This window comes from Aethalodelphis obliquidens, unplaced genomic scaffold (assembly GCF_003676395.1).
Source record: "Aethalodelphis obliquidens isolate GAN/ISIS:26980383/991018 unplaced genomic scaffold, ASM367639v1 scaffold90, whole genome shotgun sequence".
NCBI lineage: Eukaryota > Metazoa > Chordata > Mammalia > Artiodactyla > Delphinidae > Aethalodelphis > Aethalodelphis obliquidens.
Window position 1 is genome coordinate 595,993 of NW_020838034.1, and position 27,011 is coordinate 623,003.

Consider the following 27,011-nt stretch of genomic DNA (forward strand, 5'->3'; position numbering starts at 1 on the left):
AAACTTTCAATTTGTAAAACAAACCAAAAAGAACGCAGTATCTGCGAGGCGCAATAAAATGAGGTACACCTGTACTTACTGCCATAGGACCTTGGGCAAGTGATTTTCTTTATCTGTAAACCAGGAGTAAAATAGCACCTGCTCTGGGGTCTGGTCACTTGAGGACTAGAAGGGTCCTCCGGGAGCAGAAGTTTGTCCTGGGTGCAGGGGGAGAGTGCTGCTGCCTGATCCCTCGATTTGCTATTTCCACCTCACAGTGGGATCCCCACGGCTCCTGCAGGAGCCCGAGATTCTGTCTGGACCTCAGAACCTGACGCTCACGGTACACCAAACGGCAGTGCTGGAATGCATCACCACAGGCCACCCACGGCCACTGGTCTCCTGGAGCCGCCTGGGTGTGAAGCCACCCCGTCCCACCCCGCCTCCTGGAGCCCCCAGCACTTTGCGCTTTCGCAGCTCTGACCCCTCGTCTCTCTGTAGGTGGCCGCTCCATCGGCGTAGAGGGCATCCAAGTCCTGGGCACCGGGAACCTCATGATCTCCGATGTGTCGGTCCAGCACTTAGCCGTCTACGTCTGTGCAGCCAATCGGCCGGGAACCCGGGTCCGACGCACAGCACAGGGCGTCCTGCTCGTGCAGGGTGAGCCCCAAGGGCCAGCCAGGGAGGGTGCTGGGGGGTGCCCCATCCCCCCATGGGAACCTGAATGGGGAGAGGGGCAGGGGCAGGAGGAAGGTGAGAGGCCGGGCCTCATGGCGCCCTCCACCTGCCATTGCCTGCCCAGCTCTGCCCAAGTTTGTCCAGTGGCCACAATCCTTGTCCAGGCCTCCAGGCAGCAGCACCATCTTCACCTGCATGGCCCAGGGCGTCCCCGAGCCCCGGCTGGCCTGGTTGAAGAATGGGAAGGGGCTGAGTCCCGGGGATAACATTTGGCTAACCCACAGCAACAGGTACCTGAGGTACCCCCGTCCCGCCCCCTCCACCCTGCCTGACTGCCGATGTATCCTCACCTGCCCCAGGCGTCCAGCCCCACCTCCTCACAACACTCTCTACCACCCACTCAAACCCCCTGCATCCACCCCCACCCACGGGAGGCTCTGCCCTGCCTGCTCCATACAAGCAATGTCCACACAAGGTGGTGTGTCCTTTTGCTTCTGGGCAGGTCTGTGGGTCTCACCACCCAACCAGGGCAGGGGACTTGGTGGGAAGGAGCCCCCAGTGGCTACGTCTGTTTTTCCCTTAGCACACTGATGCTGGCGGGGATCTCAGCAGAGGACGAGGCCATCTACCAATGCGTGGCAGAGAACAGCGCGGGCTCCAACCAGGCCAGTACCCGCCTGGCTGTGACAGGGGACCCAGAGCCACCCCCTGCCCCCAGGGGTCTGCAGGCAATGGCTCTCTCCACCTTTGCCATTCAAGTGTTCTGGGAACCACCGCCCTACAATGGGGACATCACTGGCTATGTGCTGCACCTCCGGCCAGTTGGAGGTGGGTGTGGGTGGGTAGACGGGAATCCCTGACCCCAGCCCACTTCTCCCCTGACTGGGGGTGTCCCTGGGCAAGTTTCTCTCACTCTTAGTGACCCCCAGACCTGTCTGGACACTGGCCGGGCCTCTGGACCTGTGGTCCTCTGGTACTTCCTTCTGCTCTTCAGTCCCTTTCTCATCCTGGCTCCGACTTCTGCAGCCCCCTTCCCTGCTCTCCTTGGAGACCCAGCTGAAGCTTTGTGCCCACTTTGTGGGGGTGGGGGATGTTTGTAGTGAGGGAGAGGGATGCTGGCTGCCAAGCTGCTCTGCTTCTCAGAGCCAGCTGGCCCGGAGCTCCAAGAGGCCGTGGGCAAAGGCACCTTTGAGCATGTCTTCTCCAGTCTGGAGCCTGACACGGTCTACTCTATCCACTTGCGGGCCTACTCAGCAGAGGGTGCCAGCCAGGACCCTGCCTCCATCCACGCTTCCACCATGGGCAGCAGTGAGGGACACCCTCTCCAGCCTTGTAGAGCCCCTGGCCTCAGACAGACAGGGCTGCCAAGCAGCTCATCTCATTTCTCTGCAGCCCCTGCTGCCCTTGGCTTCTCCACCAAAGTGCTCAACGCCACCTCTGTTCAGGCCTCCTGGGAGCTGCCATCCCAGCTGGGGCCCATCCAGGGCTTCAAACTCTTTCACTGCAAGCTGCCCGCTGCCCATTTTGAGGGGCCCCTGCTCCTGGCTAGTACTGTCAGTTCCTTCCTCTACACAGATCTGGGTGAGGCCCTGAACCTTCTTGTGGCCCCTCCTCAGTGTGGTCTTGCCCCAGGCACTGAGCTTCCTGGCCCAGCCAGGCCTGTTCCCTTCACAATCTCCTGCTTCTTGCAGAGCCAGCCGCCCTCTATGAGATCAAGCTTCAGGCATTCAGGGGCAACGGGGATGGTAACAGCAGTGCCCATGTTGTCTCTTTGCGTGAAGTGCCCCTAGCCACCCCTGGTGAGTGGGGTCCCGTAGGAGGGTAGCAGGCCTGGGGTCAGAGCAGGCTCTTCCTATAGGACCTACGGCTGTCAGTCTTCAGGGAAGAGGAGGGGCCTGAGCTTTGCCTCCATCCTGGTTCTCTGACAGATGGCACTGTGTCCAGAGTCCAAGGCTGGGTGCTCTTGCAGCCAGGATGAGAAGAGCTCGCTGCCTGGGGTTGTGGTGGGCATCCACGTGGGCCTGGCTGCCCTCATCGTTTGCCTCCTCCTGGGCTGGAGACATAGGTAAGGGCCAGGATGGCTATATGTGGAAAACTGCTAGGAAGACAGTCTGCACTATGGTGGCACAGGCCCAAAGAGCAAGAAAGGACTTTTATCCCTGACTAATCTGTCTTACAAATAAGGACACTGAGGCAGAGAGGGAGGGCCAGTTCTTCTCACAGCTGTGTGGCATCAGAAGTGGGAGGAGGCCTGGTGGGCTGCAGGAAGTGGGGCAGAGAGCACTGGGGCTCCTGAGGCAGAGGGCAGGTGGCAGAAGTGGTCCAGAGCTAGATCCCTGCCATCCTGTGCATGAGGAAGGGGCCCAGCCTCTCCCCGTGGAGTATGGAACAGGATGAAAGGCTGGGACCGATGGATGCTAAGCCAGAGAGAAGCCCCAGACAGGTCAGGGTGCTGACCCTCCCTATCCGGGCAGCCTATTCTGCAGACAGGGGTCCCAAGAGTGCTGGGCAGTGCCTCAGACTGCCTCTGACAGAGCTGGGGGCTGCAGAGGCCAGGCTCTGAGTGGAGGGAAGCCAGAGGAGAAGACTGAACTCATCACCCAGGTGAGGGGGATTCAGGTGAGGGGGATTGGGAAGGAGAAAGTAGTGTGCTTTGAGGCTCTGGGGCCGAAGCCTGATCACCGCCTTCCCTCTCAGGTGACCGTGGAGCAGCCGCCCTTAGCCTAGGGCCCTCCAAGTTGGCTCCCTCCCAGGTGCCACTAACTCTGGCCCCACCAAAGAATCTACATCACCTTTCCCTGCCACCCCGGAGTCAAGAAAGAACCAAAGGTCCCTAAGCCCCTCTCCGGGGAGGGTCAAGTCTGACCATAGGGCGAGAGAAGAGGTTGTGATTTCTGTTTCTCCCTTCTCAAGAAATGGGGAAATCTGTGTCTTCCCCCACACACCAAATAACCTCAAACTAAACCATGTCAGGTGGGAGTTCTCTCCAACCCATTAGTCCTCCCTCAAAACCCCATCGAATATATCCTCTTGATCCAAATATGAACTACCCAAAGATATATAGCTTTAAAGCACCGCCCCCCCCCCCCCCCCACCAAGAAGGGGACTCAGGGCAAGGGGCTCTGTCAGCAACTCCATCTTCCAACCCGAACCCCCAGTCTGAAATCTGTTTGTCTCCTCATGCCTAAGCTGGCGTCTGACCAGGGACAGGCAACCTGCATTCCTGGTGGTCTAAATAGGCAGGTGGACAAAGGGGCTGCCAAGTTCCTTGCCCCCTTGTCCCAACATGAGAAGAGTTCTGAACATCTAAGCTCACACACGCTGCTTCTCTGAGCAACCAAATGCCCATCTCCCCCTTTCCAGAACCAAAGCATTGACCCCTTTTGGGAGGCATGCATGCCTCCTCATTTTTCTGTTTTTGAAAGGAGATACTAGTTTGCGTTGAGGTTCTGGTGGCCTTGAATCCCTTGCAGAATGAGCACAGATGCTGTGGAGCACCCCACACATCTATTCCCCTCAATTCTAGGTGTCCAAAGACCACCTCTTCCCCACTCCTCCCTCTGACCTATGGCCCTCCTGGCCTCCTTGTCCCTCCTCGTCCAGCTCTACCACAAACCTAAAACCAAACCCCAGGCTCTCCCTCAGTCTGCCTCCCTCCAAGGCTGTCCAGTATTGTGCCCAAAAGGGGGTAGGGTCTTGGAGGAAGGAAAACCCAGGTCTTAGGGGGACCCCAAACACTGTCTCCTCTGTGCTCTTGTAGGATGATGCTCATACCAGTGACAAGACCTCCAGCAAGGCTGGGCCCTGCCCCTCCCCAACTGCACAAGGGGCGTAAGCAGCTTTAACTAATAAATGTGGCAGGGGACCAAGAGGTTAAGAACAGCCCCAAACTTCAGGTCCCTGAGGAAGTAACATCCTCTCCTCTGGGTGGGCCTGGTCTAAGAGCTTTGTTGGAAATAAACCAAAACGGAAAAAATAAATTAGGATCTGGTTAATGTTCTGGATTGAAAGGAAAACCTGGGGAAGTGGGGGTGATGACATGGTAAGACAGAGCGGTTCCAGATCTTTCAGGGCATGTTGCACTGAGGCTGAGGATCTACATATTCTGCAGTTTGCTAAGGAAAGAACAGTGTGAGCTGTTTTAAGGTCCCCACCGGGAGAAACCAGCATGCTACAAAGGATTGTTACTGGAGTCTAGAGCAGTGTGATGAGAAGGGCCAAGGACAGCTAGGGTACACCTCTCCTTAGGACAGGATGGAGATCCAGCCTCTGGGTTAAATGCAGCCTCCTTACGGATACCTTTAGACCTTACGTCATCAGGTAATTTAAGTGGGGTCAGTGGCTTCCAGAACACTGGATCTATATAAAGGTGAGGGGAAGAAGAATACAGAAGGGCTTTAAATAATCAACACAATTGAAGAAAAGGGCACAAACTAAAGGTACCCCATTGACTGGAGGGGGTATAAGTCATAGCTAATCTCCAGATCGCCCCTAAAATTCTCCCACCAAACTGCCCCCCCGCCCCCCATGACTAAAGCACAAGCCACAGGAAAGTTTAGAAACCATTCCTTTCTTTATTAAACATAGCTTGCAAGTGATAAATATTACAAAGTTTTTTTTCTTTTAATCCTTTCTCCAAAAATTAGCTTATTATTTGAATCTGTCACTGCTGAAATGCTCAGCAGCATCTGAAACAGATGGGAGTGTATTTGCCTTTTTGAAAACCAGTTTCTATTGGTCTTAGTTTTTTCATTTTAATTCCCAAACACAATGCAGAAAATTAGAGTTTGTTTTTTGTTTTTTGTTTTTTTTAAAAAAAGGAAACTTAAAGAGTTGTGCAAAAGGGTCTTGTTCCCCTCCCACCCACCCCATTCAGAGAAGACCATTCCCCATCCCACCTCCCTGCTCCCCACCCCACCACCAATCTATCCTTCCACCTTCACCAGGGCTTCACCCACCATCCTATACCCTCTCCAGGCTTTACCAGCCAAGACCTAGAGTGTGGGAGTACTCAGCCCAGGCTGTGGGGAAATTGGGCCCCTGAAGGAGACAGCTATTCAGACAGCTGCCTTTAGGGGGTTCAGATGAGATCTGAGGGAAGGAGACAAGATGTAGACTATATCTGACCTCTCCTACCAAGAAGTGAGTAAAGTTCTGCATCCTGTAGCTCACAAAGGGTGTGAGTGACCACCAACCTGGGGTATTCAATGGTCAACCACCCCTGAGGGCAGTGCTCGTGAGGTGGGGCTTGGGGCCTGGTCCCTGCCCTTGGATGACTAGAGACGTGAGGGCAAAGACGTCACAGGTTTAACTGATGTCCTAAACATCACTCTGCTGCCCTTCCTAAACCAAAAGGAACAGTAGGGGCCTGGCAGCTCTCCAAGGGTACTGGTCACACATTTACCCACTTCAACACTAGTCACTTTGGTTTCCTCCATGGGTTTTCAGCCCAACACTTTCCTCACCTCAAGTTGTTTTGTAGGTGGGGAAGGAAGCATTTTAAACTTGGTGGCCAGATGATCTCCCCCTGTCTGCCATCACTTCACAAATAAGAAAACTGAGACCCAGAAAATTAACTCTACCAAAGGTCACATAGCAAGTTAGTAGGAAAGCTTGGGACTAAACCCCAGGTCTCCAGACTGTGCCACCACCCACCTCCCTTTGTGTTGTGGTTCTCTTTACTCTCCACAGTCCGGACTAAGAGCCTTAGCTTTTGCAGTAACCCAACCTCACCCCAATTTACAAAGATGGATATGGCTCTCCCTAGGGGAGACTTTCTTAGGATGACTTGTTAAAATCATTTCTATCATCCCATGACAATCCACCCTCAAAGGCCCATGAAACTAGCTTCTTTTTTGGGGTTGGAGGAAATCCCTTGCATAAGAAAGCTTGACACTGAATTTTGTTATATAGGTATATTGTATATATGCTGATGCAATCAGAGGAAAAAAAACAGTGCAAATACAATTACAATTCATAATAATACTTGGTTTCAATGCCCCCGGGAACTGCCCCATTCCTCGGCTACCTCCCAACCCCCAGCACTTCCCCACAGTATCAACCTAATGCTGGGGGGTAGGGAGGGTGGGCAGGTTAGGGTAGGGAGTGGGCTCTGCCAAGGCAGTGCTGGTGACCCGGAGGGACTACTCCAGGGTGGGGAGGCAAGGCACAAATTAGGGGTGGGTGGTGGGGGAGGTGGCATCTCTAAGGAGGGATGGGGTTGGGGCAGCTGCCAGTCTCAGTGTGCTGGGCCCGGCCCACTCCCCTACCCACCCTCCACAGCCCTGCCTCCCTACCCCCGCCCCTTCCCCAGAAACCCTTTTGCACGGATCATACACAAACGGGCACATTACAAAATGACATAACACAGTTTCACAATATCCATGGCTAGGGCTTTTTTTTCTCTTTTTCAGTTTTTTTTTTTTCTACACAATGTACAATTCCTTTTAAATGGATCAAGAAATAGCTTATATACACGAATGAGTCCTTGTTATAACATCTCGGCAGCAAATATCATAAGCTAATGAAGGTCTTGTTGGAGGGGAAGGGAGCCTAGGACTGGGGTGTGGGGTGTGGAGAGAAGGTTATGCCTTCTGGAGAAGTGGGGAGAAAAGGGAGTGGTTGGGGAAAAGGAACAAAAGTAAAATATCAAGAAGCATCTTTACAAAGCAGTTCTATAGCTAATTCCTTTTAAAGGGGAAAGGAAAGGTAACCAAAGCAGGAAAACATTTATCTCTGTGTCTTAAAAAAAAAATTGTCTACCATACATACATCCAAAAAATGTGGAAAAAGTACTTATTCCAGGGATGAAAGAAGTCCAGATGCTGTGGTCAAATGACAAAAAAAAAGAAAAAGAAAAAAAAAAAAACCAATAAGGACCTCTGTCCCTCAGTTTTACCCAAGCCTTACTGCTTATCCACCCGTATCAGGCTTCTAGAGAGTAAGCCACTGTCCATAAACTACTACTACTTTTAAAGCCTCTGGGGATGGAGGAAGCCAGGCAAAACTGGTGGGATCCTCACTCTAGTATCACCCTGAGCTTCAATGCTCCAGGGGTAAAATAACTTTGAACAGAGGGTCTTTCCTCCTATCTTTAGGGCATGAGGTTTAGTGTCTATGGGGCCCAAGGCCTGGGGATGGACAGCAACAATAGACTTGGAGGGACACAAGGCAATCAGTGGTGAAAAAGTAGAGAAATGAGGAAAACAGAAGGATGAGGGAGAGGGAGGAAAGGGAGGAGGTGGAAGGCTAATACTTTACCATGATTAGGGGAACCTCACCCCTGTCACTAATCCCTGGGAAGGGTATGAAAATGGGGAGAAGAGAGGGTAAGAAATCAAACCTCAGCGATTGAGCAAAGGGTCACGGAGCTATACTAGTCAACAAGCAGCCTCTGTGTAACTGACCCTGAGGGGATAAAAACAGGGAAGACTCCATCCTCTCCCCTATCGCCTCAGCACCTTGGCAGGCACTCGACTACAGGCTTTCCTTCCCCATCATCCCCCATTCTCGACACATATTACTTCCAAGCCCCATTCAAAGGTGGCCTGGCTCCCAGGGAAGGGACTCAGCTCAGGGCAGGGACACCCCCCAGCCAGACGGTATTGCACATTCTCTGTTCCTTACTTTTAATCTCAATTGACAAACTTGGGTACCTCGTACCTCTGAGCACCTCTGAGCTGGGGGAGGGGAGACATAACAGAAATGGCACTTCATCATGGGGGCTGGGGGGGGGAGAAGCTAGACAGACATGCCACAAGGCAAGATGACTTGCAGGGAAAATATTTTTTAAAAAGCTTCCAATTTTGTGGAAGAGGGAAAAGCAAAACCAAACGATTTATCCAGTGCTTTCAAAGCACAGAGGGCAAAGGAGAGATGTAAGAATATATCTTTATATATATATATATAATTTTAAAATAATCCCAGACCCAGTTCCACTAACCCCCCTCCCTCTCCCACCACTTACAGTCAGGGGTTCCACATTCCCCAGAAAAATACTCGAAACGACCCCATCACTACCTGTTACTAGCGTCTAGCTTCCAGATCATTTCACCACTGGGGGAGCCCAGACACAGGCTGCATCTCTGCTCCTTTATTAAGTGCTCAATGAATTTGGGGGAAGGGAGGAAAGAAAAAAAAGCCAGGAAGGCCCGTAGGGCCAGTATAATCACCCACAGTGGCTCTGGAGTATGGGGAGTAGAGGCCAGTGTGGGGGGAACTGAGCCTGATTCCAGCTCCTTCTCCCATCCCCTCCCCAAACTTTATGGGGAGGATGTGCAGTTTGTGTGTGTGTTAATTTTAAAAGTGCCTTCTTACTTTAAAAAATTATTTAATTTTAAAAATAAAAGTGGGGGACCTTCCCCAGGTTGCTTTCAAGGGTAAAATGTTAAACTCCTCTCTTCATACCTCTTTGCTGAGAGTATCCCTTCCTTGAACTCTGGCAGCTTCTACGGCTGGAGAGGCAGGTGGGCATACACTATGAGGAGAGCAGAAACCTCTACCTTTAAGGGGCTTCCCTTACCTCAAAAACAGCCTGGTCCCCTCCCCCTTCCCCCACAGTATGGGCAAATGGGATGCTAATCTCCCCAATCCCCAGAACAGCAACATTGCACAATTCAATTCATTCTCTACATTAGTAGCACTTAAGAAAAAAATAAAAACAAACAAAAAAGCAAAATTTATAGAATTCTGGGGAGAAAAAAGACAACATCTACTTGTATAGCACAAGTCCAGGATTGGTTTTGACATGAATTGTCTGGCTTTGAGCGGTTGGCTCTGCAGTTAGTGCAGCAGGGTCAGGGCAGCGCTCCAATCTGTTAGGTGCCCTCACCCTCATCTCCTGGCGCTCAGAAGGTAAAGAGACAAATGGGAAAGTCGCAACTGTTGGGAGGGAAACCCCTCTTTCTTTCTTCCTCTATTTCCTCCCTTTGACATTTCACTCACTCATGTCCATCCAATGTCCAGGACACACAGCAAAGTCAGGCTAGGAATAGCCACTCCTCTATATTACAGATGGGGCTGTGGTTACCAAGGGCAGATTAGGATTTAAAAAAAGAAAAGAAAAGAAAAGAGACAGGGATGGGGGAGAATTTTACAAAGAAAATAAGATGAAATAATTTGGGGCTAGTTGGCCTGGAATAGACTCCTGTGTCTCCACTGGGGTCAGGAGACCAATCTCATTCCCCCAGCATCCAGAAGGCCAGGACCTGGTCTCAGTCCTCCTTGGCTCAACATTATGCTCATTGTCACGCCCCTTTCTCCCCCTTCTTTATGGGTCAATTCTAGGGTGGTTAAGTTTTAAAGCTTCTCCTTCCAGGCTCTTTCCCCTCATTCTTAGAGCCCAACTTCAATACTCAACACTGCCTCCAGAACTGTGCAGCTCAGAGACACCCCAGAGCGGGTGTGCTATTCCTCCTTGTTTGATGCCACCACCTCCCCCTGACCCTGGGGTTAAGTGCATTAAAAACTTCTGCCCCTAACACTCCCAGTCATGTCCTACTTGGCAGTTGGGGACCCTACTGCAATGCTCCTATCACTTAACTGAATATCATTTGTGTTTACCAAAAAAAAAAAAAAGACGAAAGAGAAAAAAAAAAAATATTGGGGGGAAAATAGAAAGGTTTAACCGTCCACTGAACAAAGGGACGACACACAACATCATTAAAAATGATAATAATAATTAAAGCATAAAAACAAACTTTAGAAACACACGTCAGAGGGCTTAGATTTCTCCCCAGGACCTCATTCTGACCTCTATCAGAGGCAAAGATCCACCTCACTGTTATAGAAAACTGAAGAGAGAAAGTGGCAGAAGAACAGATCGCAGCAGTGTGAAATAAAGAGGAGGTGGTGGGGCAGGGCGTGTGTTTTCTTGTTGATTTCTACTGTTTGTCTTCTGTTTTTCTGTTTTGTTTTCCGTGTATGGTAGGCACCAGTACAGGCACTGCATGCGACGGAAGTTGGGGGCAATGGGAGAGGAGAGGAGTAAAGGATACAAGGTTGGGGCAGTACAAGTGGAACAGGCGTTATTTCTGTCCACTGATGGACTGCGATATAGACCGGGGAGGGATCATGTCTAAAAGGTATTCCCGCTGTCGGTCTGCCAGACTGGGGGCTTTGTGTCCTCCAATACCAGTGTTCAAGTATGCAATGTTGACACCTAGACCCAGGAGACAAAAGTGGAGCGCAGGTATTAAAAGAGGAAATGACACCTTCTTCCACACTACCCTGGGGCTGCAGTGGTGGAGATGCAGAGGAAACAGAAGTTGTCTACATCTTTGCAGACTCAGTTAAGCTTTATTTCAGTAGCAACTACCCACCCTGCTCCCAAGCTTTAGGAGAGATCTTCCCAAAACTTCAATCCTACCAGGAATAATAAACAGTCCTGATGGTACAGAAGAGTCAAAGAAAACAGTGGTGAAAGGAAAATAATCAAGACAAAGAGGGAATTACTGAACCTGCTTTGGTTTTGGGCCTGCTGACTGCAAAGAAGCATCCCTGGGTCATTCAAACTGGATCAGGACAGTTAACCCTGCTATTCTGGCCAAAAGAGATCAATAACCACATGCCCACTAAGAGGGCACACTAGACAGGACTGTGTCATTTTCACCACTAAAACCCTAGTGTACTGTGCCTAGCATGTAATATGGATTTAGCAAACCTTTGCCAAATAACAAGAGTGAAGGGAGTAGGGCCTAAAGAAAGAGCAGAAAACAAAAGAAAGAACAATTCACCTAAAGGGGCTGCTAAAGAATTGCATACTAATTAGTCAATCCCTGAGAAAAGTTCTCAGATCAACCCTTCTTACCTGGCATACCAAGGAGGCCACCTGGCACAGACAGCTGGGGTGCCTGTGCAAAGTTGGAAAGCATGGAACGGGCAGACGTGGGTATACCACGCTGGAGACTGCTTTGGGGCTGTGGAGCCTGCAATGAGGAGGAGACAAGCGATCATAACTTTACCATGATGGAAGGTGTAAGGGGGAGGTAAGGATATGGGAGTACAGAAGAGCAGTATGATTTTCGGCAGAAGAAAGGACAAATTGAGATAAATGGCTGACAAAACCTCAAGAGAAATCCTCACCTGTCGAAGCGTATGATGTCTCATTATGGTCTCTTGTTTACTGACACTGGACACAGCTGGAGCCGTAGTGGGGGAGAGTGCTGCCTGCTGCTGTAATCGCTGTTCAATTTCCTGTTGGGAGTCATCAGGTCAAGTTGGGCAGGACAGCACCCAATTTCCTAACCAGAAAACCTAGAGGTCTTCTTATCTCTAATGTTGCCAGCTAGTTGGAGGGATATGGAAAAGGCAAAAGAGTTTGGTGGGGTAGGTGAACTAAGATCTCTGGGTACAAGTAACCTACACACTTCAATGATTAGGAATCCCTCTCTCCAAGAAAGCTGGCTCTCAGAAGTTGGCTGGAGAGATCTGGGTGTTGGCGATGAGCTGCCTAATGTAATTAATTAAGGTTGATGAGTTACTAAGTTTTATTTTTCGACTCTTGTCTACCCATTTTCCAGGAGACCCATGATGCTACCCAGAGGGGTCTGATGGGTGGTGGGGTGGAAAAGAATCTGAGCTTCCCAACACATCTTCCCCACTCCAAGATATTCTCATTCTATTAATACTATATGAGAGTTCACACACTCTAGCAACCACTAATCTTCATTGGGCTACTTTATAATCTACCCTTTCCTTTGTCATTTCTTTGTCAAATATGGACTGCAGATAATTACTTCTCTCAAAGAGATTTCTAGTACAAATATAAATCCCTCTCACCAAAATCCATTTGTTTAAGGAAATGAAATCAAGAATAGAGGAATTATTTAGTACTACCAGGGAAAGCCAAGAGTCTCAAGTCTTTTGTCCCTTTCCCTTAAGCTCAGCCATATGTCATTATGCTCTAACCCAATCAGAAACAGCCAAATGGAAATGGGAAAGGCAGAATGGTAAGAAGAAAAAAAAGGGAACCCAGACCTCTAGGTTCTAGGAACTTAGATTCAGAAACCTAGATCACCTGGACTGTGGGGATCAGAGAGACAACTCCTCTAAACTAGAGAAAACTGTCTTTTGGAAAAACCAAACCTGGGCAGGTGGCTGGTGAGAAGTAGTCAGAATTCTTACCTGTTCCTGCTGTAGGGCTTTAACAAAAGCATTTTTCAGTCGGTTGGTGTGTTCTGCCTTTAGAGCCTTCTTCTGGTTGGAGGTCATACATTGCTCACATAGAATCTTACCATTCTTTTCTTGCTTCCAGTGAGGGGTGAAATCTGTGCGGCACTGGGCACAAACAAAGGGTTCAACCCGCAGGAGTGAGGCACAGCTTTTCCCTAGATGCCAACAAAAAGAATAATCAGTGGTTTCACATTTCCTCTGTATCTCCTCTGTTTCTTTTCATCAGATGATCTTTTTCCAGGAGTTTACTCTGCTGAATTAAGAAGGAGCCTCTATAATTTATAAAATACTTTTATTTCATTTGATTGCAACATCACTTCAGGGAATTAGACAGTACCATCCCCATTTACAAATAGGAAACTAAGTATAAGAAACATAGCTCCAAAAGACAAAACTGGGACAAGAACCCAAGTTTTCTGATTTCCTGTTACACCACACTGAGAAGAAAATGTGTGTCAATTCAGTCAAAGGGCTCCACCTAATTCCGCCAGTACTTTTGCTTCTTAGCATCTCTTTACCTCAGTCTACACTTACTCTATCATATACATTCATAATTTTTACCTATCAGTGTCTGAATTATTCACTTTGTGATCTATTTATAGCCAATACTGAGCCCTTTAGGCACTTTCCTCAGGTGTTCCCCTAAGTCCTTATGTTTAGAAATTCAGGCTTAATAACTTTTGTCAGAATAGACTGTGTGATGTTATTAATACTTTATAGTTCAGTGTTGGCTTACAGCTTTTATGTGGTCCTAGTTATCTTTATCAGTCTATTTTCTCAACTAAAAGCACTCAAACAGCAGGGACTGAATATAATAATGCAAGCACAATGCCACATAAACACTAACATTAAAAATAAGTGTTCTAGTCTTCAAATTATGCATGCATCACGCTAGACACATTTAAAAGAGCTAACGATATACTGCAAAAAACAGACAAGATATACAAAATACACAGCAAAAATATTAAGTCTAAGATACACAGACACACAAAAAGCTTTTTGATACGCAGCTCCTAAACAGTTTCCGAATCAGAGACAGGAGGTGGTTTGGCAATAGTAAAGAGAGATTATTTAATATTACACAGTACCATGCAATACTCTGCCCATATCAATCAGGTTTGACAACTTCTTGTTTAGATTAAAAAGACTGACCAACAAATAGCCTTACCTTGGCTGTCGATGACACTCTGTACGACTTCTTCCAAGCCTACCATGTAGATGAACTCACTATTGGCTGCACTAGGCAGGAAATGAAGCAAGGGAGCAGGTGGTTTAGGGGGTGGAATCTCCAGGAGTGTCTTTTCCAGCTGTTTGCGAAGAGCCAATTTGGCTGCAGCCTGTGAGTTGGCAGCATCAGTCATGGCGCTGGGGCTAGGAAGTGGTGAGGACACCCTGTTCACGGTCCCTGGCTGAATATGGGAGGCAAGGTTCATATAGATGGCAGAGGATGTTGTACGCTGACAGGGAACAGAAGAACTTGACTGCTGAAACAGATTGAGTATAGGGGTCAGTGATGGTATGTGGGAGAAAGAACCAATTCTTACTTTCGTGGCAGAGAACACTATCTGATCCTAGTCTGAACTACTTAGCTTCCCTCAAGCTCAGAAAAAGACATGAGGTGTCCAACTTCACTGATAAAGGACTCTGGCATGTAAGAAAGGAGAATGATAGTGGCTACGAACTAAAACTGCTGAGAGAGAGACTTCTCTGGTGGCACAGTGGTTAAGACTCCGCGCTCCCAATGCAGGGGGAACTGGTTCGATCCCTGGTCAGGGAACTAGATGCCACATGCATGCAGCAACTAAGGAGCCCGCCTGCTGCAACTAAGACCCAGTGCAACCAAATAAATAAATAAAAATAAAACTGCTAAGAGAAAAATAAAGATTTGGGATGCTTTGTCATACATCCTTTATGCTTCTTATTCCTTAGATCCCTCTATCTCTTTCTTCTAGGCAGATTTTAGCTTACTGCTGCTCTGCTGCATATAACATTTCTTCTCTACTACTAAATAATTCCTCAGTGTTTCCACTTTGGGGACCACTGTCAACCCACCAAAATTACCTTTGTTGTCCTAGAGTTTCTCAGTGTCCCAAAACTTAAAATCTATGGTTGTTTCAACAGGGAAAGCAAATAAAAGATTTCTCTGTTTCCCCATGAGGGCTCCCTCTTACCGGTTGGTAATTGATGGCGGGATTCATATTGGGTGTTGTGGTGCGTACAAGGCCAGGCTTAGGTGGGCCCCGCTGACCCTGTAGCTGGGCTGGGTTTGGCGCAATCACACGTTGAGACATTAACATGTGTGGGAGGGTGGTATTGGTCGCTGAACGGATAACACTGTGACCCTGAAGGGGAAGAAGAGGAAAAGATATAGTCATAGCGGTAAAACGCTTCACAAAATGCCAAAGAGAAAACACTGCCTGTAATACATAGCTAAGTAGAAACACAGAAACATAGTCAGACTTGGTAATTTTGTGTAAGGATCTATGGGGATAAATCTACCATCACTATAAAACCTGATTAGTGGTTAGGAATTCCCTAGCTTCTTTGGTATAAACTATTTAACCCTCTATGGAAAAGGGCTAAGCTGGAAACCTCTGGAGAAGAAAGACTACGGTGGGAAGATTAGTTATTCATCCTTCTACTGCAGACTAAATCATGCCATTAAGGACCAAAAGGACCATCTATGGTAATAACACCTCTATCAAGGCCAGGTTCTTCTATGATCTTACAAAAGCCCCAATACAGAGACAGGATAACAGGGCCCCCTGAAACTAAGATCACACTATGGGTCACATACCTGCAATGTCCTCAAATTCTGTTCAACCCCTTGTGCCCCAGGCCGGGATGGAAGCTTGGAGAGGCCTTGCTGTCCCACATGGGCAGGAGATGGCTGAACAATAGATGCTGCATTCTGTACAACTGGAGTCTGGGAGAGAGAAGAGAAAATGAGACAGTGGAAAAGGCTAATAATCGGAGGCAGAAATTTGGTACACTTCTAGACTTTCAAAACTCCTTGTCAGTCTGAAGCTCCTGTTGACCAGGAGGGAAAATAAGAAAAACAGAATCACTGTTTTCTTGATTAAGGCCCAAGATTAAAAAAAAATCACTATTCCTAGAGACTAAAAACCATGGAACCAGAGAAGAATGAGCCACCCAGCTGAATCTACCTGGGGCAGCCCATTCTCAAACCAGTTTTTCTTTGCTTTCTGCTAGTCCCTTATTTCTCGGGCACAGTACCTTCTGGACGACATTCTCTTTCTGTAGCTGACTCTGTCTCAGTTTCTTTAACAGCACCAGTCGGGCTTCTTCCAATCTCAGCTCATCTCTCAGCTGCTTGATGAGCTGCTGCCGTTCCTCAATGCCTTTCCCCTGAGGAAACATGGAGACTATCAGCTATGGTAGCAGTTACTCAGAGTCCTTTCCTGCAAGATGATCTCTTCTTTTAGGTCCCAAACCTCCACCTTCCACAAGAAGCACAAGGGGCAATGGAATTGTTATCTTTGCGTCCCTAGCACACAGTCTGGCACAGTGCCTGGTATTCAGTAGGTACTCAAAAACTGCTTACAGAGTGAAAGAAGAGACCACATATAAATGCTAATTAACCAGATTCCTGGCAAAATAGAAGAACAGCCAAAGGGAGATATTGCTTTCCTTTAAAATAATGTTTCTCAATCTTTTAAAGCCATGTTTCCTCTAGAAATACATGAAAACTTAGGAATTCCTCCATATTCCGAGACCCAGGATAGAGTATAGAATGTATCCTTCTAGCTAAGAGTTTACTTCACATGACTTGAATTATGAAGTTTTCATTTTCCAAAGAAATTATATTGAATATGCATTTTCAAACTCTCTTCTCCACTTGATTCTAATAGTTCCCTCTAAAAGGGCACACCCTTGAGGCTGAGAATCACATATGAAGAGTTTCATCAATGGGTAGTTTTTAGATCCAAAAAGTAAACACTAAAAAACCAGATATGGGAGTCTCAGGGAATTAAAGAGAATAGTAGAAGCAAGAAATGGAGAAAGGAATCTTTCTTTTCTTTACCTTAAACATCTCTAGGTTGGCTGCTTTGAGTCTTTCTTCCATTCGGGAGCTGGAACGGGGACTGGAAGCCTCATTATCAGACAAAACAATGATGTCTGGGGAGGGAGTAAGCCTTCCTCGGTCTGGCTCACTAGACAAGAGAAGAAAAATTAAGGTACTTCCAACAGTGAAAGTTCATAGAAAAGTTCAGAAAACTTTTCTACACTGACCGAAGAAATCCAAGGAAACTTAAGTCTGTCCTGATTCACCCAGGGAAAGAGAGAGACATCCAAATCAAAGGATAAAATAGACACCAAGATGTAAGTGACGACAAAACCTCAGCAAAAGTATTTTTCCCATCTAAATTCCTTACAGAAGATGCAGACAGAAAGACACTGACTGGCTTTAGGAATGGGAAAAAGAGATGAGTGTTTTTGTCACACTGATTTTAATCAAAATTCCAAATGTTTTCCTTATATCTCAGTCTCCTTTTGGGTTGTCTTGTTAGTTACAGAGAAGGTCAAGAAAGAAATGGTTAGCTTCACAGGGGAAGAAAGACAAAGGCAGTAGAGCCTACTTGTCCACCCCAAATACAGATGACACACTGCTAAGGAGGCAACCCATGATACTGATAACATGGTCCTGCCTGTCTGATGATCTACAAAAAAGGAGGTTACATGACAACTCCTTTGGCAGTCTATCCTGTCAAGAGTTAAGGCCAAAAGAAGGTACTGTTGTCAATGGCCTGAGAGAATGGACAGTGCTAAGTATAAATGTCTACAGCCTTCTGGAGGACTGAAACTTCAGAATTAAATACATGGGACTTGCATCTACCTGCAAGTTCTACTTAGCATCTTCCCTCAGAAAGAAACTATCTAGAAATAACTTTGAAATCTAAATCTTCCACACTGGCTATGCCTTATGGCCAATCCTATTTATTAGACAACTCTGGTTTTGGTCTTCCTGGAGCAAGCCTTAAGAGCATCTTGTCCCTCTAAAATCATGAGAAATGGCACTCACTGCATAAGACCTGGATAACAAGAACCCTGCAAATTCTAATTGCCGTAGGTTCCCAAGTCAGCGGCCATAACCTCTAACTCTCCTCTGATTTCTTAACTCAGAGTTATCTTCGCTGACCCTACTTCTTTGAGATTTATAGTGTATAGTCAGGAGTATGTAGGTCTAAAACAATGTGTTCTTAGATCTTATTTAAACAGGTAACTCAAACCTTTTATAACCACAGATCTTTATAGTCCTGAGAGTCTCTGACCATTTCTCAGGGCCTCGTCTCAGGTACTGTTGGGACTAGGATGCCTTTTGCACAAGGCACCCTGGATGGCTGGGACAGGCATTCAATTCCTCAACAGGGTAAAACTGAGTTACTAAAACAACCAAATTTAGCTGAGGAAATAAAGTAGGGAGACAGTCATAATAATGACCATCTTGGGAACTATTAAGTTTGTCTGGATCGCTCTATAACCACTGCTCACAGACACAGCAAGCTGAGAATGTAGGCTTACAGAAACAGAAGTCACTAGAGGGAGAAAAGAACCTTCCATTCTCTAACCCCAAGTTCCTGGAGTAATGGTCAGGCCTAAATGAAGAGTTTTAATTTTTACTTATCATTTCTATATTCCCTCATGCCCCCCCTTCCCCATCCCTAACAAGAACATGGGTGAACAACTTTGAGGTCTGGTAGATTTCTACTTCTTCTACATGATTCCCCAATGCTTACATCGACAGTCAGAACTCTTTCCATCCTGGTCCTGGCTGGATACACACCTCACAGATTATTTCTAACCTAAGGAATTCTTCCTTGCTCAAATGAGTGCCACCTACTGCTAAGGACTGTCCAGCAACAGGACAAGCAGAGACATTCCTACATGGAGATTTTGGAATTGAGCGACATTTATAAGGAAGTAGTATCTGAGAAAACCCTAAATGATATTTTATTCCCAGATATAATGAGACTCACATTAGATAGATAGCACAGGTAAGGCAAAGCCCAAGTCAAGTTTCATTCTTCAATTTTTTTTTTTTTAACTTTTGACCTGGAATTCTGGCCTCATTTATTAAGCTTTTCCGGGGACAGAAATTATTTTGCTACTTTCCCAAACACATATATGATTTACAATATTTGGTGTTCTTAAGTATGAAACCCTACCAATTAGATAATATTAAAAGCCAGACTTGCTGCTGACATCATTTTGTGACTCAGACTGGCAAATTCCCAGAAATTATAAAACTCCTAATCCTTATCCAGGTAGTAAAAACAAAACCAGAAAGAAAACTGCCACGTCCCGACAGCATTCCAAAACATAAGCAGTGTTGGTTTCATGCATATCTTATTTCACAGATATCATAACTTGCCCAACTGATGGCAAAAAAAAAAAAAGATATTTAGGCAATTATGGCTATCACGTCAAGAGCCCTTCCTTCTTTCTGCTTTTAAATTCCAATTCCCTCCTCCTTTTTTATCCACATCAAATAAACCATTGTTCTCCATGCTGAGCAATCTATCAGTCTAGTTCATTCTTACAATAAGCTTGAGGCTAAGTGGAAATAGCTGTCAGTATATCTGGTCTGGTGAAAGGGAAGAAGAACGACAGGGGAGATAGGGCCCATTTTTTCACGCAGAATGGGGATCTAGATGGTTTACATCAAGCCTCTTTTCCTGGAGACCATTAAAAACAGTTCCCAGTTTCCAAAGAATCAAGTTTCAAAAGTTCATTCCTCTAATAAAATTAAACACACTGGTAGAGTTTTCAGGGTACTCTTTTCAATACAGAATTTATCTGTGATACACTGTAATTCCAACAGAACTGAGATCTTATCAAAATGTGTAACAATGTTTCTATGAAAAACACATTTTCAGTTCCAATGTGCATGTAAGGAATCCACCTAACATTTCTCCTCTTCATTGTCCCCAGTGAAGTAGGATTAGTCATTTGCCCCAGAAGGTTAAGGGTGATTATGGGGCAAGTGGGTTACTCAGGTGCATTATCTCATTCACCCACTTTTCTTTTTTTCTAAAAGGATCTAAGGATTAATCTACTTTCATAATACTCTGCCGATACTATGTATAGCTCCCAAGAATTTTTCTCTTCTTCCACAACCACTAGAGAACTTACCTGAAGTTTCCTAAGGGTTTTAATGCTATTACCAAGAACAATGTTCCCCTACTGGGTGTGGTTTAAAAAAATAATTCTGGGACAATACTAATAAGTAAACATTAAAAGGTAGAGAAAGAAACCCAAGTAAGATTGTAAACCATTCCTTCCTTTTTTCTTCTTTCTGCATCAGTCCAGCTTCTTAAGGATCCTGCTTTAGATCAGTCCTAGGACAAAGTCAGCAAGGTCAACTGGAGGGCAATTGAACAGTGAAGAGTAATTCTCATGTCTATCAGGTGTTTCTGAACCATGAATAAACTGAATGTTCTTAGAACTAGGGTTGTCTATACTATGATTCATTGTTCAGGTAGACTCTAACCTCAGCCAGTTCTAGGTACCTCTTTATATTGTGTTCTCCACAGTTCCAAGTACTCAACCTTGACCAAGACCTGTGAAAACATGTGCTTGTGTGCTGTGTGTATGAAAGAGCACAAGCATGAGGGTACTCATATAAGTGAATGTGTATGCACATATGGGGCTTGGGGAATGTGGCACAAATGAAGAAAGAATGTAGAGGATTAGCATATAAAGTTCCTTGTTAACACAAGAAAAGACAGGCCCATGCTCTTTGATGTAATAAAAGCTGGGTCTCCATAATAAACACATCCCTAAAACTCCTGGGATGATCTGAAGAAAAGACTGTTCTTCCTCCTAAAATGGCCATAAGATTAGAGTGAAAGTGTATATTAACTCGCTTCTAACTGGGGTATCAACTCTTAGTGCCTCCTTTATCCAGAAATGGCCACTTTATCTTAAGGGTAATAATTTTTGGAGGCACCTAGTTTCATCTAGAAACAAGAGGAATTCACGGTCAAGCCAGATAGCACAGGTACGTCTTCATTCAAGAAGCTTTAAGTTGAAAAACACCCTCCTCTCATTGGAAGTCATTCATTTTTCATAGGCTTAGTTTATGATGAGACCCTATCTATGGAGGCAGCTGAACCAAGCCATACCTCCGTCTAGCACTCATATCCACAGGCTCATCATTGATGTTTTCTTTGCCTGGCCTTCCAGCAGTCCTGTTGTCTCCATGAGGCCTGAGATTCCCATTGAGCTTCTCTTCATAGCCCTTGACACCACTGCCATCCTGTTTGGTGGGTAACTCATGTGGCACTTCAAGATTTGCCAAATCCTTCCGTTTGAGCAGTGCCAACATTTTCAGACGTTCCATGGCCTCATGCCCCTCCATTTTGAGTCGCTTAGCCAGGACATCATCTCGCTCATCAGCTGGGTCCAAGCTCCGCTTCAACAGATTCAGGCGAAGAGCATCCTCTGTCATTCTATCCATCCTATGGAAAGAAATATACAAGTGTTTTATCAGAATAAAGGCCCTTAAATAGTCCATAAGGAAAGAAGAATCATAGGTATATACATGGAAGGTCAACATTAAATGAGCTAACATTCTACCCTATAACTTCCTAGATGATCTATATTAAAGGAGATTTCATCTCTCAACCTCAGCAGTGAAAGTAAACTTCAAAAGCTTTCCAGTCACTGAGGCTCTTACTGTATAGATGCCTGAAACCAAATACCATGCTCACCTGGATAGTCCATTAAGAGCCTACATCTCTCAAAAAAGTAAACATTCTTTTGTGACTGGCTTTCTGTACATGCATGCTCAAAAGTCAGATGCTTTGGTTTTAATTCTCATACCAAATTCTTCTCCTGGAGAAGACTCTTTTATGAATGGGAAGTTCCTCAGGTCACTCATGCATATCTTTAATTGGCCTATATTACTGATGGAGACCAAGGGCATCTAACAGGAAGCCTCAGTTGTCTGCATACAGCGAGGGTCAGAGGGGCCCGTTTATCTGCCCTCAATTCTATATAAATTCAGTATCTTGGCTTTGGTTAATGAAGAACTCAGGCTGATAAAAGGTAATATTTTCTTTACTCATACAGCAAAATTATTACAGACAAGCTAATAATCATTTGTCCTTCTCATTTTGATTTCTTACACTAACAAAATCTAGACACACAATTTCACCAGCACTTTTTAAATCCAGGGTTATCTTCCTGGTAGGAAAAAGCAATGTGACACTGGAAAGAAAAATTTTTGAGTCATCAAAACATAGGTTCAAACTGCTACTTTTACAAGGTCAAATATTTAATAAGTTACTTTACCGCCCCAAGCCTCAATTCCATCTGTAGAAGTGGGCACTTGGAAGAGGGCTCAACGAAATTTAATTCCTATACCCTCAGGATATGACTACTACACCTAAGATACAAGATCAGGCTTGATAATTCATAGATTCAAGTAGTAAGACAGAGAAGATTACCAATGTTAATTGGTGCTCTTGCGAAGAAAAACATGTATACACTTGAGACATCTTCCTTCCTGTAGTGCAGAGTAAAATAAGAGCTATCTGATTTTCTTCTAGTTATAATGAGGAAAAACAGTAACCAACAAAAGAATCTCCAGCAAGAGGAAACAGACCTTTTGGAGACCAGAGAAAAGTCAGAACTCAGATCTCTGAATTTTCAGGTAATGTTTCTTAATTCTCTCTCTTTTTTTTTTGGCGGGGGTACGCGGGCCTCTCACTGCTGTGGCCTCTCCCGTTGCAGAGGACATGCTCCGGACGCGCAGGCTCAGCGGCCATGGCTCACGGGCCCAGCCGCTCTGTGGCATGTGGGATCTTCCCGGACCGGGGCATGAACCCACGTCCCCTGCATCGGCAGGCGGACTCTCAACCACTGCGCCACCAGGGAAGCCCTCTTTCTCTTTTTTAAAGAACAGTTTTGTTGAGATATAATTCACATATCATACAGTTCACCTATTTAAAGTGTATGATTTCAGTAAGGTAGATAGCTAGTGGGAAGCAGCCGTATGGCACAGGGATATTGGCTCGGTGCTTTGTGACAGCCTGGAGGGGTGGGATAGGGGGGGTGGGATAGGGAGGGTGGGAGGGAGGGAGACGCAACAGGGAAGACATATGGGAACATATGTTTATGTATGACTGATTCACTTTGTTATAAAGCAGAAACTAATACACCATTGTAAAGCAATTATACCCCAATAAAGATGTTAAAAAAAAAAAATAAAGTGTATGATTTAGTGGTTTTCAGTATATCCACAGAGTTGTGCAACCATCACCACATCAGTATTAGAACATTTTCATTATCTCCTCCTTAAAAAAACCCATACCCATTAGCAGTCACTCTCTTCCCCCTTCACCTCTATTCCCCACTAATTTACTTTCTGTCTCTAAATTTGCCTATTTTGGACTTTTATTTTTAAGAGCTCTTTATTGGAGTATAATTGCTTCACAATACTGTGTTAGGTTCTGTTGTACAACAAAGCGAATCAGCCATATGCATACGTATGTCCCCATAACCCCTCCCTCTTGAGCCTCCCTCCCATCCTCCCTATCCCACCCCTCTAGGTCACTGCAAAGCACCGAGCTGATCTCCCTGTGCTATGCTGCTGCCTCCCACCAGCCAACTATTTTACATTCAGTAGTATATATACGTCGATGATACTCTCACTTCACCCCAGCTTCGCCCTCCCACCCCATGTCATCAAGTCCATTCTCTATGTCTAATTCTTTATTCCTGCCCTGCAACTAGGTTCATCAGTAACTTTTTTTTTTTAAGATTCCATATATATGTGTTAGCATACAGTATTTGTTTTTCTCTTTCTGACTTACTTCACTCTGTATGACAGACTCTAGGTCCATCCACCTCACTACAAATAACTCAATTTGGTTTCTTTTTATGGCTGAGAAATATTCCACTGTATATATGTGCCACATCTTCTTTATCCATTCATCTGTCGACGGACACTTAGGTTGCTTCCATGTCCTGGCTATTGTAAATAGAGCTGCAATGAACACTGTGGTACGTGACTCTTTTTGAATTATCATTTTCTCAGGGTATATGCCCAGTGGGATTGCTGGGTCGTATGGCAAGTCTATTTTTAGTTTTTTAAGGAACCTCCATACTGTTTTCCATAGTGGTTGTATCAATTTACATTCCCACCAACAGTGTAGGAAGGTTCCCTTTTCACCACACCCTTTCCAGCATTTATTGTTTCTAGCATTTTTGATAATGGCCATTCTGACCCGCGTGAGGTGATACCTCATTGTAGTTTTGACTTGCATTTCTCTAATAATTAGTGATGTTGAGTATCTCTTCATATGCCTCTTGGCCATCTGTGTATGTCTTCCTCGGTGAAATATCTATTTAGGTCTTCCGCCCATTTTTTGGACTTTTTTTGCGGTACGCAGGCCTTTCACTGTTGTGCCTCTCCCGTTGAGGAGCACAGGCTCCGGACACGCAGGCTCAGCGGCCACGGATCACAGGTCCAGCCGCTCTGCAGCACGTGGGATCTTCCCGGACCAAGGCACGAACCCATGTCCCCTGCATCGGCAGGCGGACTCCCAACCACTGTGCCACCAGGGAAGCCCATGTTTTGTTTTTTTTTTAACATCTTTATTGGAATATAATTGCTTTACAATGGTATGTTAGTTTCTGCTTTATAACAAAGTGAATCAGCTATACATATACATATATCCCCATATCTCCTCCCTCTTGCATCTCCCTTTCACCCTCCCTATCCCACTAGCATTATGTTTTTAAGGTTCATTCATGTTGTAGCATATACCATTACTTCATTTTTTTTATGGCCTAATGATATTCCATTGTATGAATATATAATATTTTGTTTATTCATTTATCAATTTATAGACATTTGGTTTGTTTCCCTTTTTTTTTTTTTGGCCACACCATGTGGCAGGTGGGATCCTAGTTCCCCAACCAGGGATCAAACCCATGCCCCTACAATGGAAGCACAGTTTTAACCACTGGGGCAGCCAGGGAAGTCCCCCACTTTTTACTATTATGAATAATGCTATGAACTTTATAGCATTTATACAAGTTTTTGTATGAACACATGTTTTCAATTCTCTTGGATATATAACTGTGAGTAGAACTGCGGGGTCCTAAGGTAACTCTCTTTAACATCTTGAAGAACTGTTACGCTGTTTTCCAAAATGGCTGCAATGAGGGTTCCAATTTCTCCATATCCTCTTAATTCTCTTTTAACAGCTATAGATATGAAACATATTATAGCATATATAAACATTCTTTAGCTGCAGGATCCCCAAAGATTTCTTATTTTGACATGTGTTACTTCTGAAGTGGTTTACCTCTGAAAAATACCCCCAGATGGAGTGACTGGAAAGTTGAATGCTACAGAACATCAAAAGTTAAGCCCTAATTCCACAATAACAATGTCTTGGGTAATTTGATCAACACCTCATATTGAGAGTATGATTGAGAATACCATGAGGAGTTGCAGATGGTAAAAAGTCTGTCACTCAACTAATTATATACCTAGATGAAAAAAGTACTTTAGAAAAGTACACAGCAAAATATATGAGTGTATATTAACACAATACAGTGTTCTAAGTTTTGAGATAAATTATATTTATGAGCACTGAAAGTATATGACAAAATGACAAAATTCAACAACCTGGAGCTGAATGGAATTTGGGATGCCATCATTAGCTTGGCTTCTTCAACTGATAGTTATATGAGTAGCTGAAATCAGTTCAAAAAATTTCCCCTTTATTATAATGACATAAATGGGTACACTGGAAGTTGGGAGAAACCAGACAGAACCAGATATTTGAATGTCTGAGGTAAGTAATCTTTCTCAATAGATGGCTTGAGAACTCTGACCAAAATTTCGTTGCCCACTCTTGACTTTACTGGCCCAACTTTATGTACTCATAGCCATGCCTGCTTCAAAATCCAATGAAATATGGATGAATCTTGAAAACAATCATACTAAGTAAAGTCAGCCAGACACTGACTTTACTTAGTCAGAAGGACAACTATTTTATGGTTCCACTTATATAAGGTACCTAAAATAGGCATATTCATAGAGAAAAAGCAGAATAGAGTCCATCAGTGGCTGGGGGTGGAGAGAAGGTAGTAAGGAGTTATTATTTAATGGGAACATCGCATGTCTCTGTGATGAAGAAAAAGTTCTTAAATGGATAGTAGTGATGGCTGCACATTGTGAAAGTACTCAAAGCTGAACTGTACACTTTAAAATGTTTAAAATAGTAAATTTTATTTTATGTATATTTTGCCACAATAAAAAAAATCCAATGTAACAGAGACTGATTAAAAATGGGCAAAAGTGATCTTTTGGGGATGATCTAAAACTTGATTGTAGTGACAGCTGCACAACTCTATCTATCTATCTATCTATCTATCTATCTATTTATTTATTGTCTGCGCCATGAGTCATGTGGGATCTTAGTTCCCTGACCAGGGACTGAACCCACACCCCCTGCATTGGAAGCGTGGAGTCTTAACCACTGGACCACCAGGGAAGTCCCTGCACATTTACTTTAAAAAAAAAAAAATCAGGGCTTCCCTGGTGGCGCAGTGGTTGAGAATCTGCCTGCCAATGCAGGGGACACGGGTTCGAGCCCTGGTCTGGGAAGATCCCACATGCCACAGAGCAGCTGGGCCCGTGAGCCACAACTACTGAGCCTGTGCGTCTGGAGCCTGTGTTCCACAACAAGGGAGGCCGCGATAGTGAGAGGCCCGCGTACCGCGATGAAGAGTGGCCCCCGCTTGCCGCAACTAGAGAAAGCCCTCGCACAGAAACGAAGACCCAACACAGCCAAAAAATAAATTAATTAATTACTTTAAAAAAAAAATCACTGAATCATACACTTAAATTATACTCCAATGAAGTTGCAAAAATAATATTCAATGTAAGTTTGTCACACACAAATTCCTCTCCAAAAAGTAAAACAAAAATTCTGTAAAATGAATGTTGTATGTTGCCTTTTAATGCCTAATCCAACTTTTCTGTTTCTTCTGGGCTGCAAATAATAACTAATATTTCTTAAGTACCTACTTAAAAGTCAAACATGCTACTAGCTACTAGGCACTTTATTCTTATTTAAATTATCTCAACAAGTTACTAAGTGGTACTATTTCTACTTTAGAGGTGGGAAAAAGTGTCA

At 45.1% G+C, this 27,011-nt stretch overlaps 1 protein-coding gene across 4 annotated transcripts in view; it reads right to left on the minus strand.

Moving 5' to 3' along the window:
* Nucleotides 1-5,211: 5,211 nt before the first annotated feature.
* The window catches only part of GATAD2B (GATA zinc finger domain containing 2B), an 83,967-nt gene continuing 62,167 nt past the window's right edge, over nucleotides 5,212-27,011 (minus strand). For 2 of the 4 annotated variants that reach the window (XM_027094919.1, XM_027094917.1), the window contains exons 3-12: nucleotides 20,976-21,311; nucleotides 16,874-17,003; nucleotides 16,066-16,197; nucleotides 15,626-15,754; nucleotides 15,000-15,170; nucleotides 13,997-14,312; nucleotides 12,781-12,983; nucleotides 11,740-11,850; nucleotides 11,465-11,582; nucleotides 6,080-10,816 (exon numbers count right to left, since the gene is read on the minus strand). In XM_027094919.1, coding sequence (XP_026950720.1) covers nucleotides 10,683-10,816; nucleotides 11,465-11,582; nucleotides 11,740-11,850; nucleotides 12,781-12,983; nucleotides 13,997-14,312; nucleotides 15,000-15,170; nucleotides 15,626-15,754; nucleotides 16,066-16,197; nucleotides 16,874-17,003; nucleotides 20,976-21,310 — 1,779 coding nt within the window. In that variant the 5' untranslated portion in view covers nucleotide 21,311 and the 3' untranslated portion in view covers nucleotides 6,080-10,682. Of the gene's footprint in view, nucleotides 10,817-11,464; nucleotides 11,583-11,739; nucleotides 11,851-12,780; nucleotides 12,984-13,996; nucleotides 14,313-14,999; nucleotides 15,171-15,625; nucleotides 15,755-16,065; nucleotides 16,198-16,873; nucleotides 17,004-20,975; nucleotides 21,312-27,011 lie in introns of all 4 variants that reach the window. The other 2 variants (XM_027094918.1, XM_027094916.1) reach the window with 2 other exon arrangements.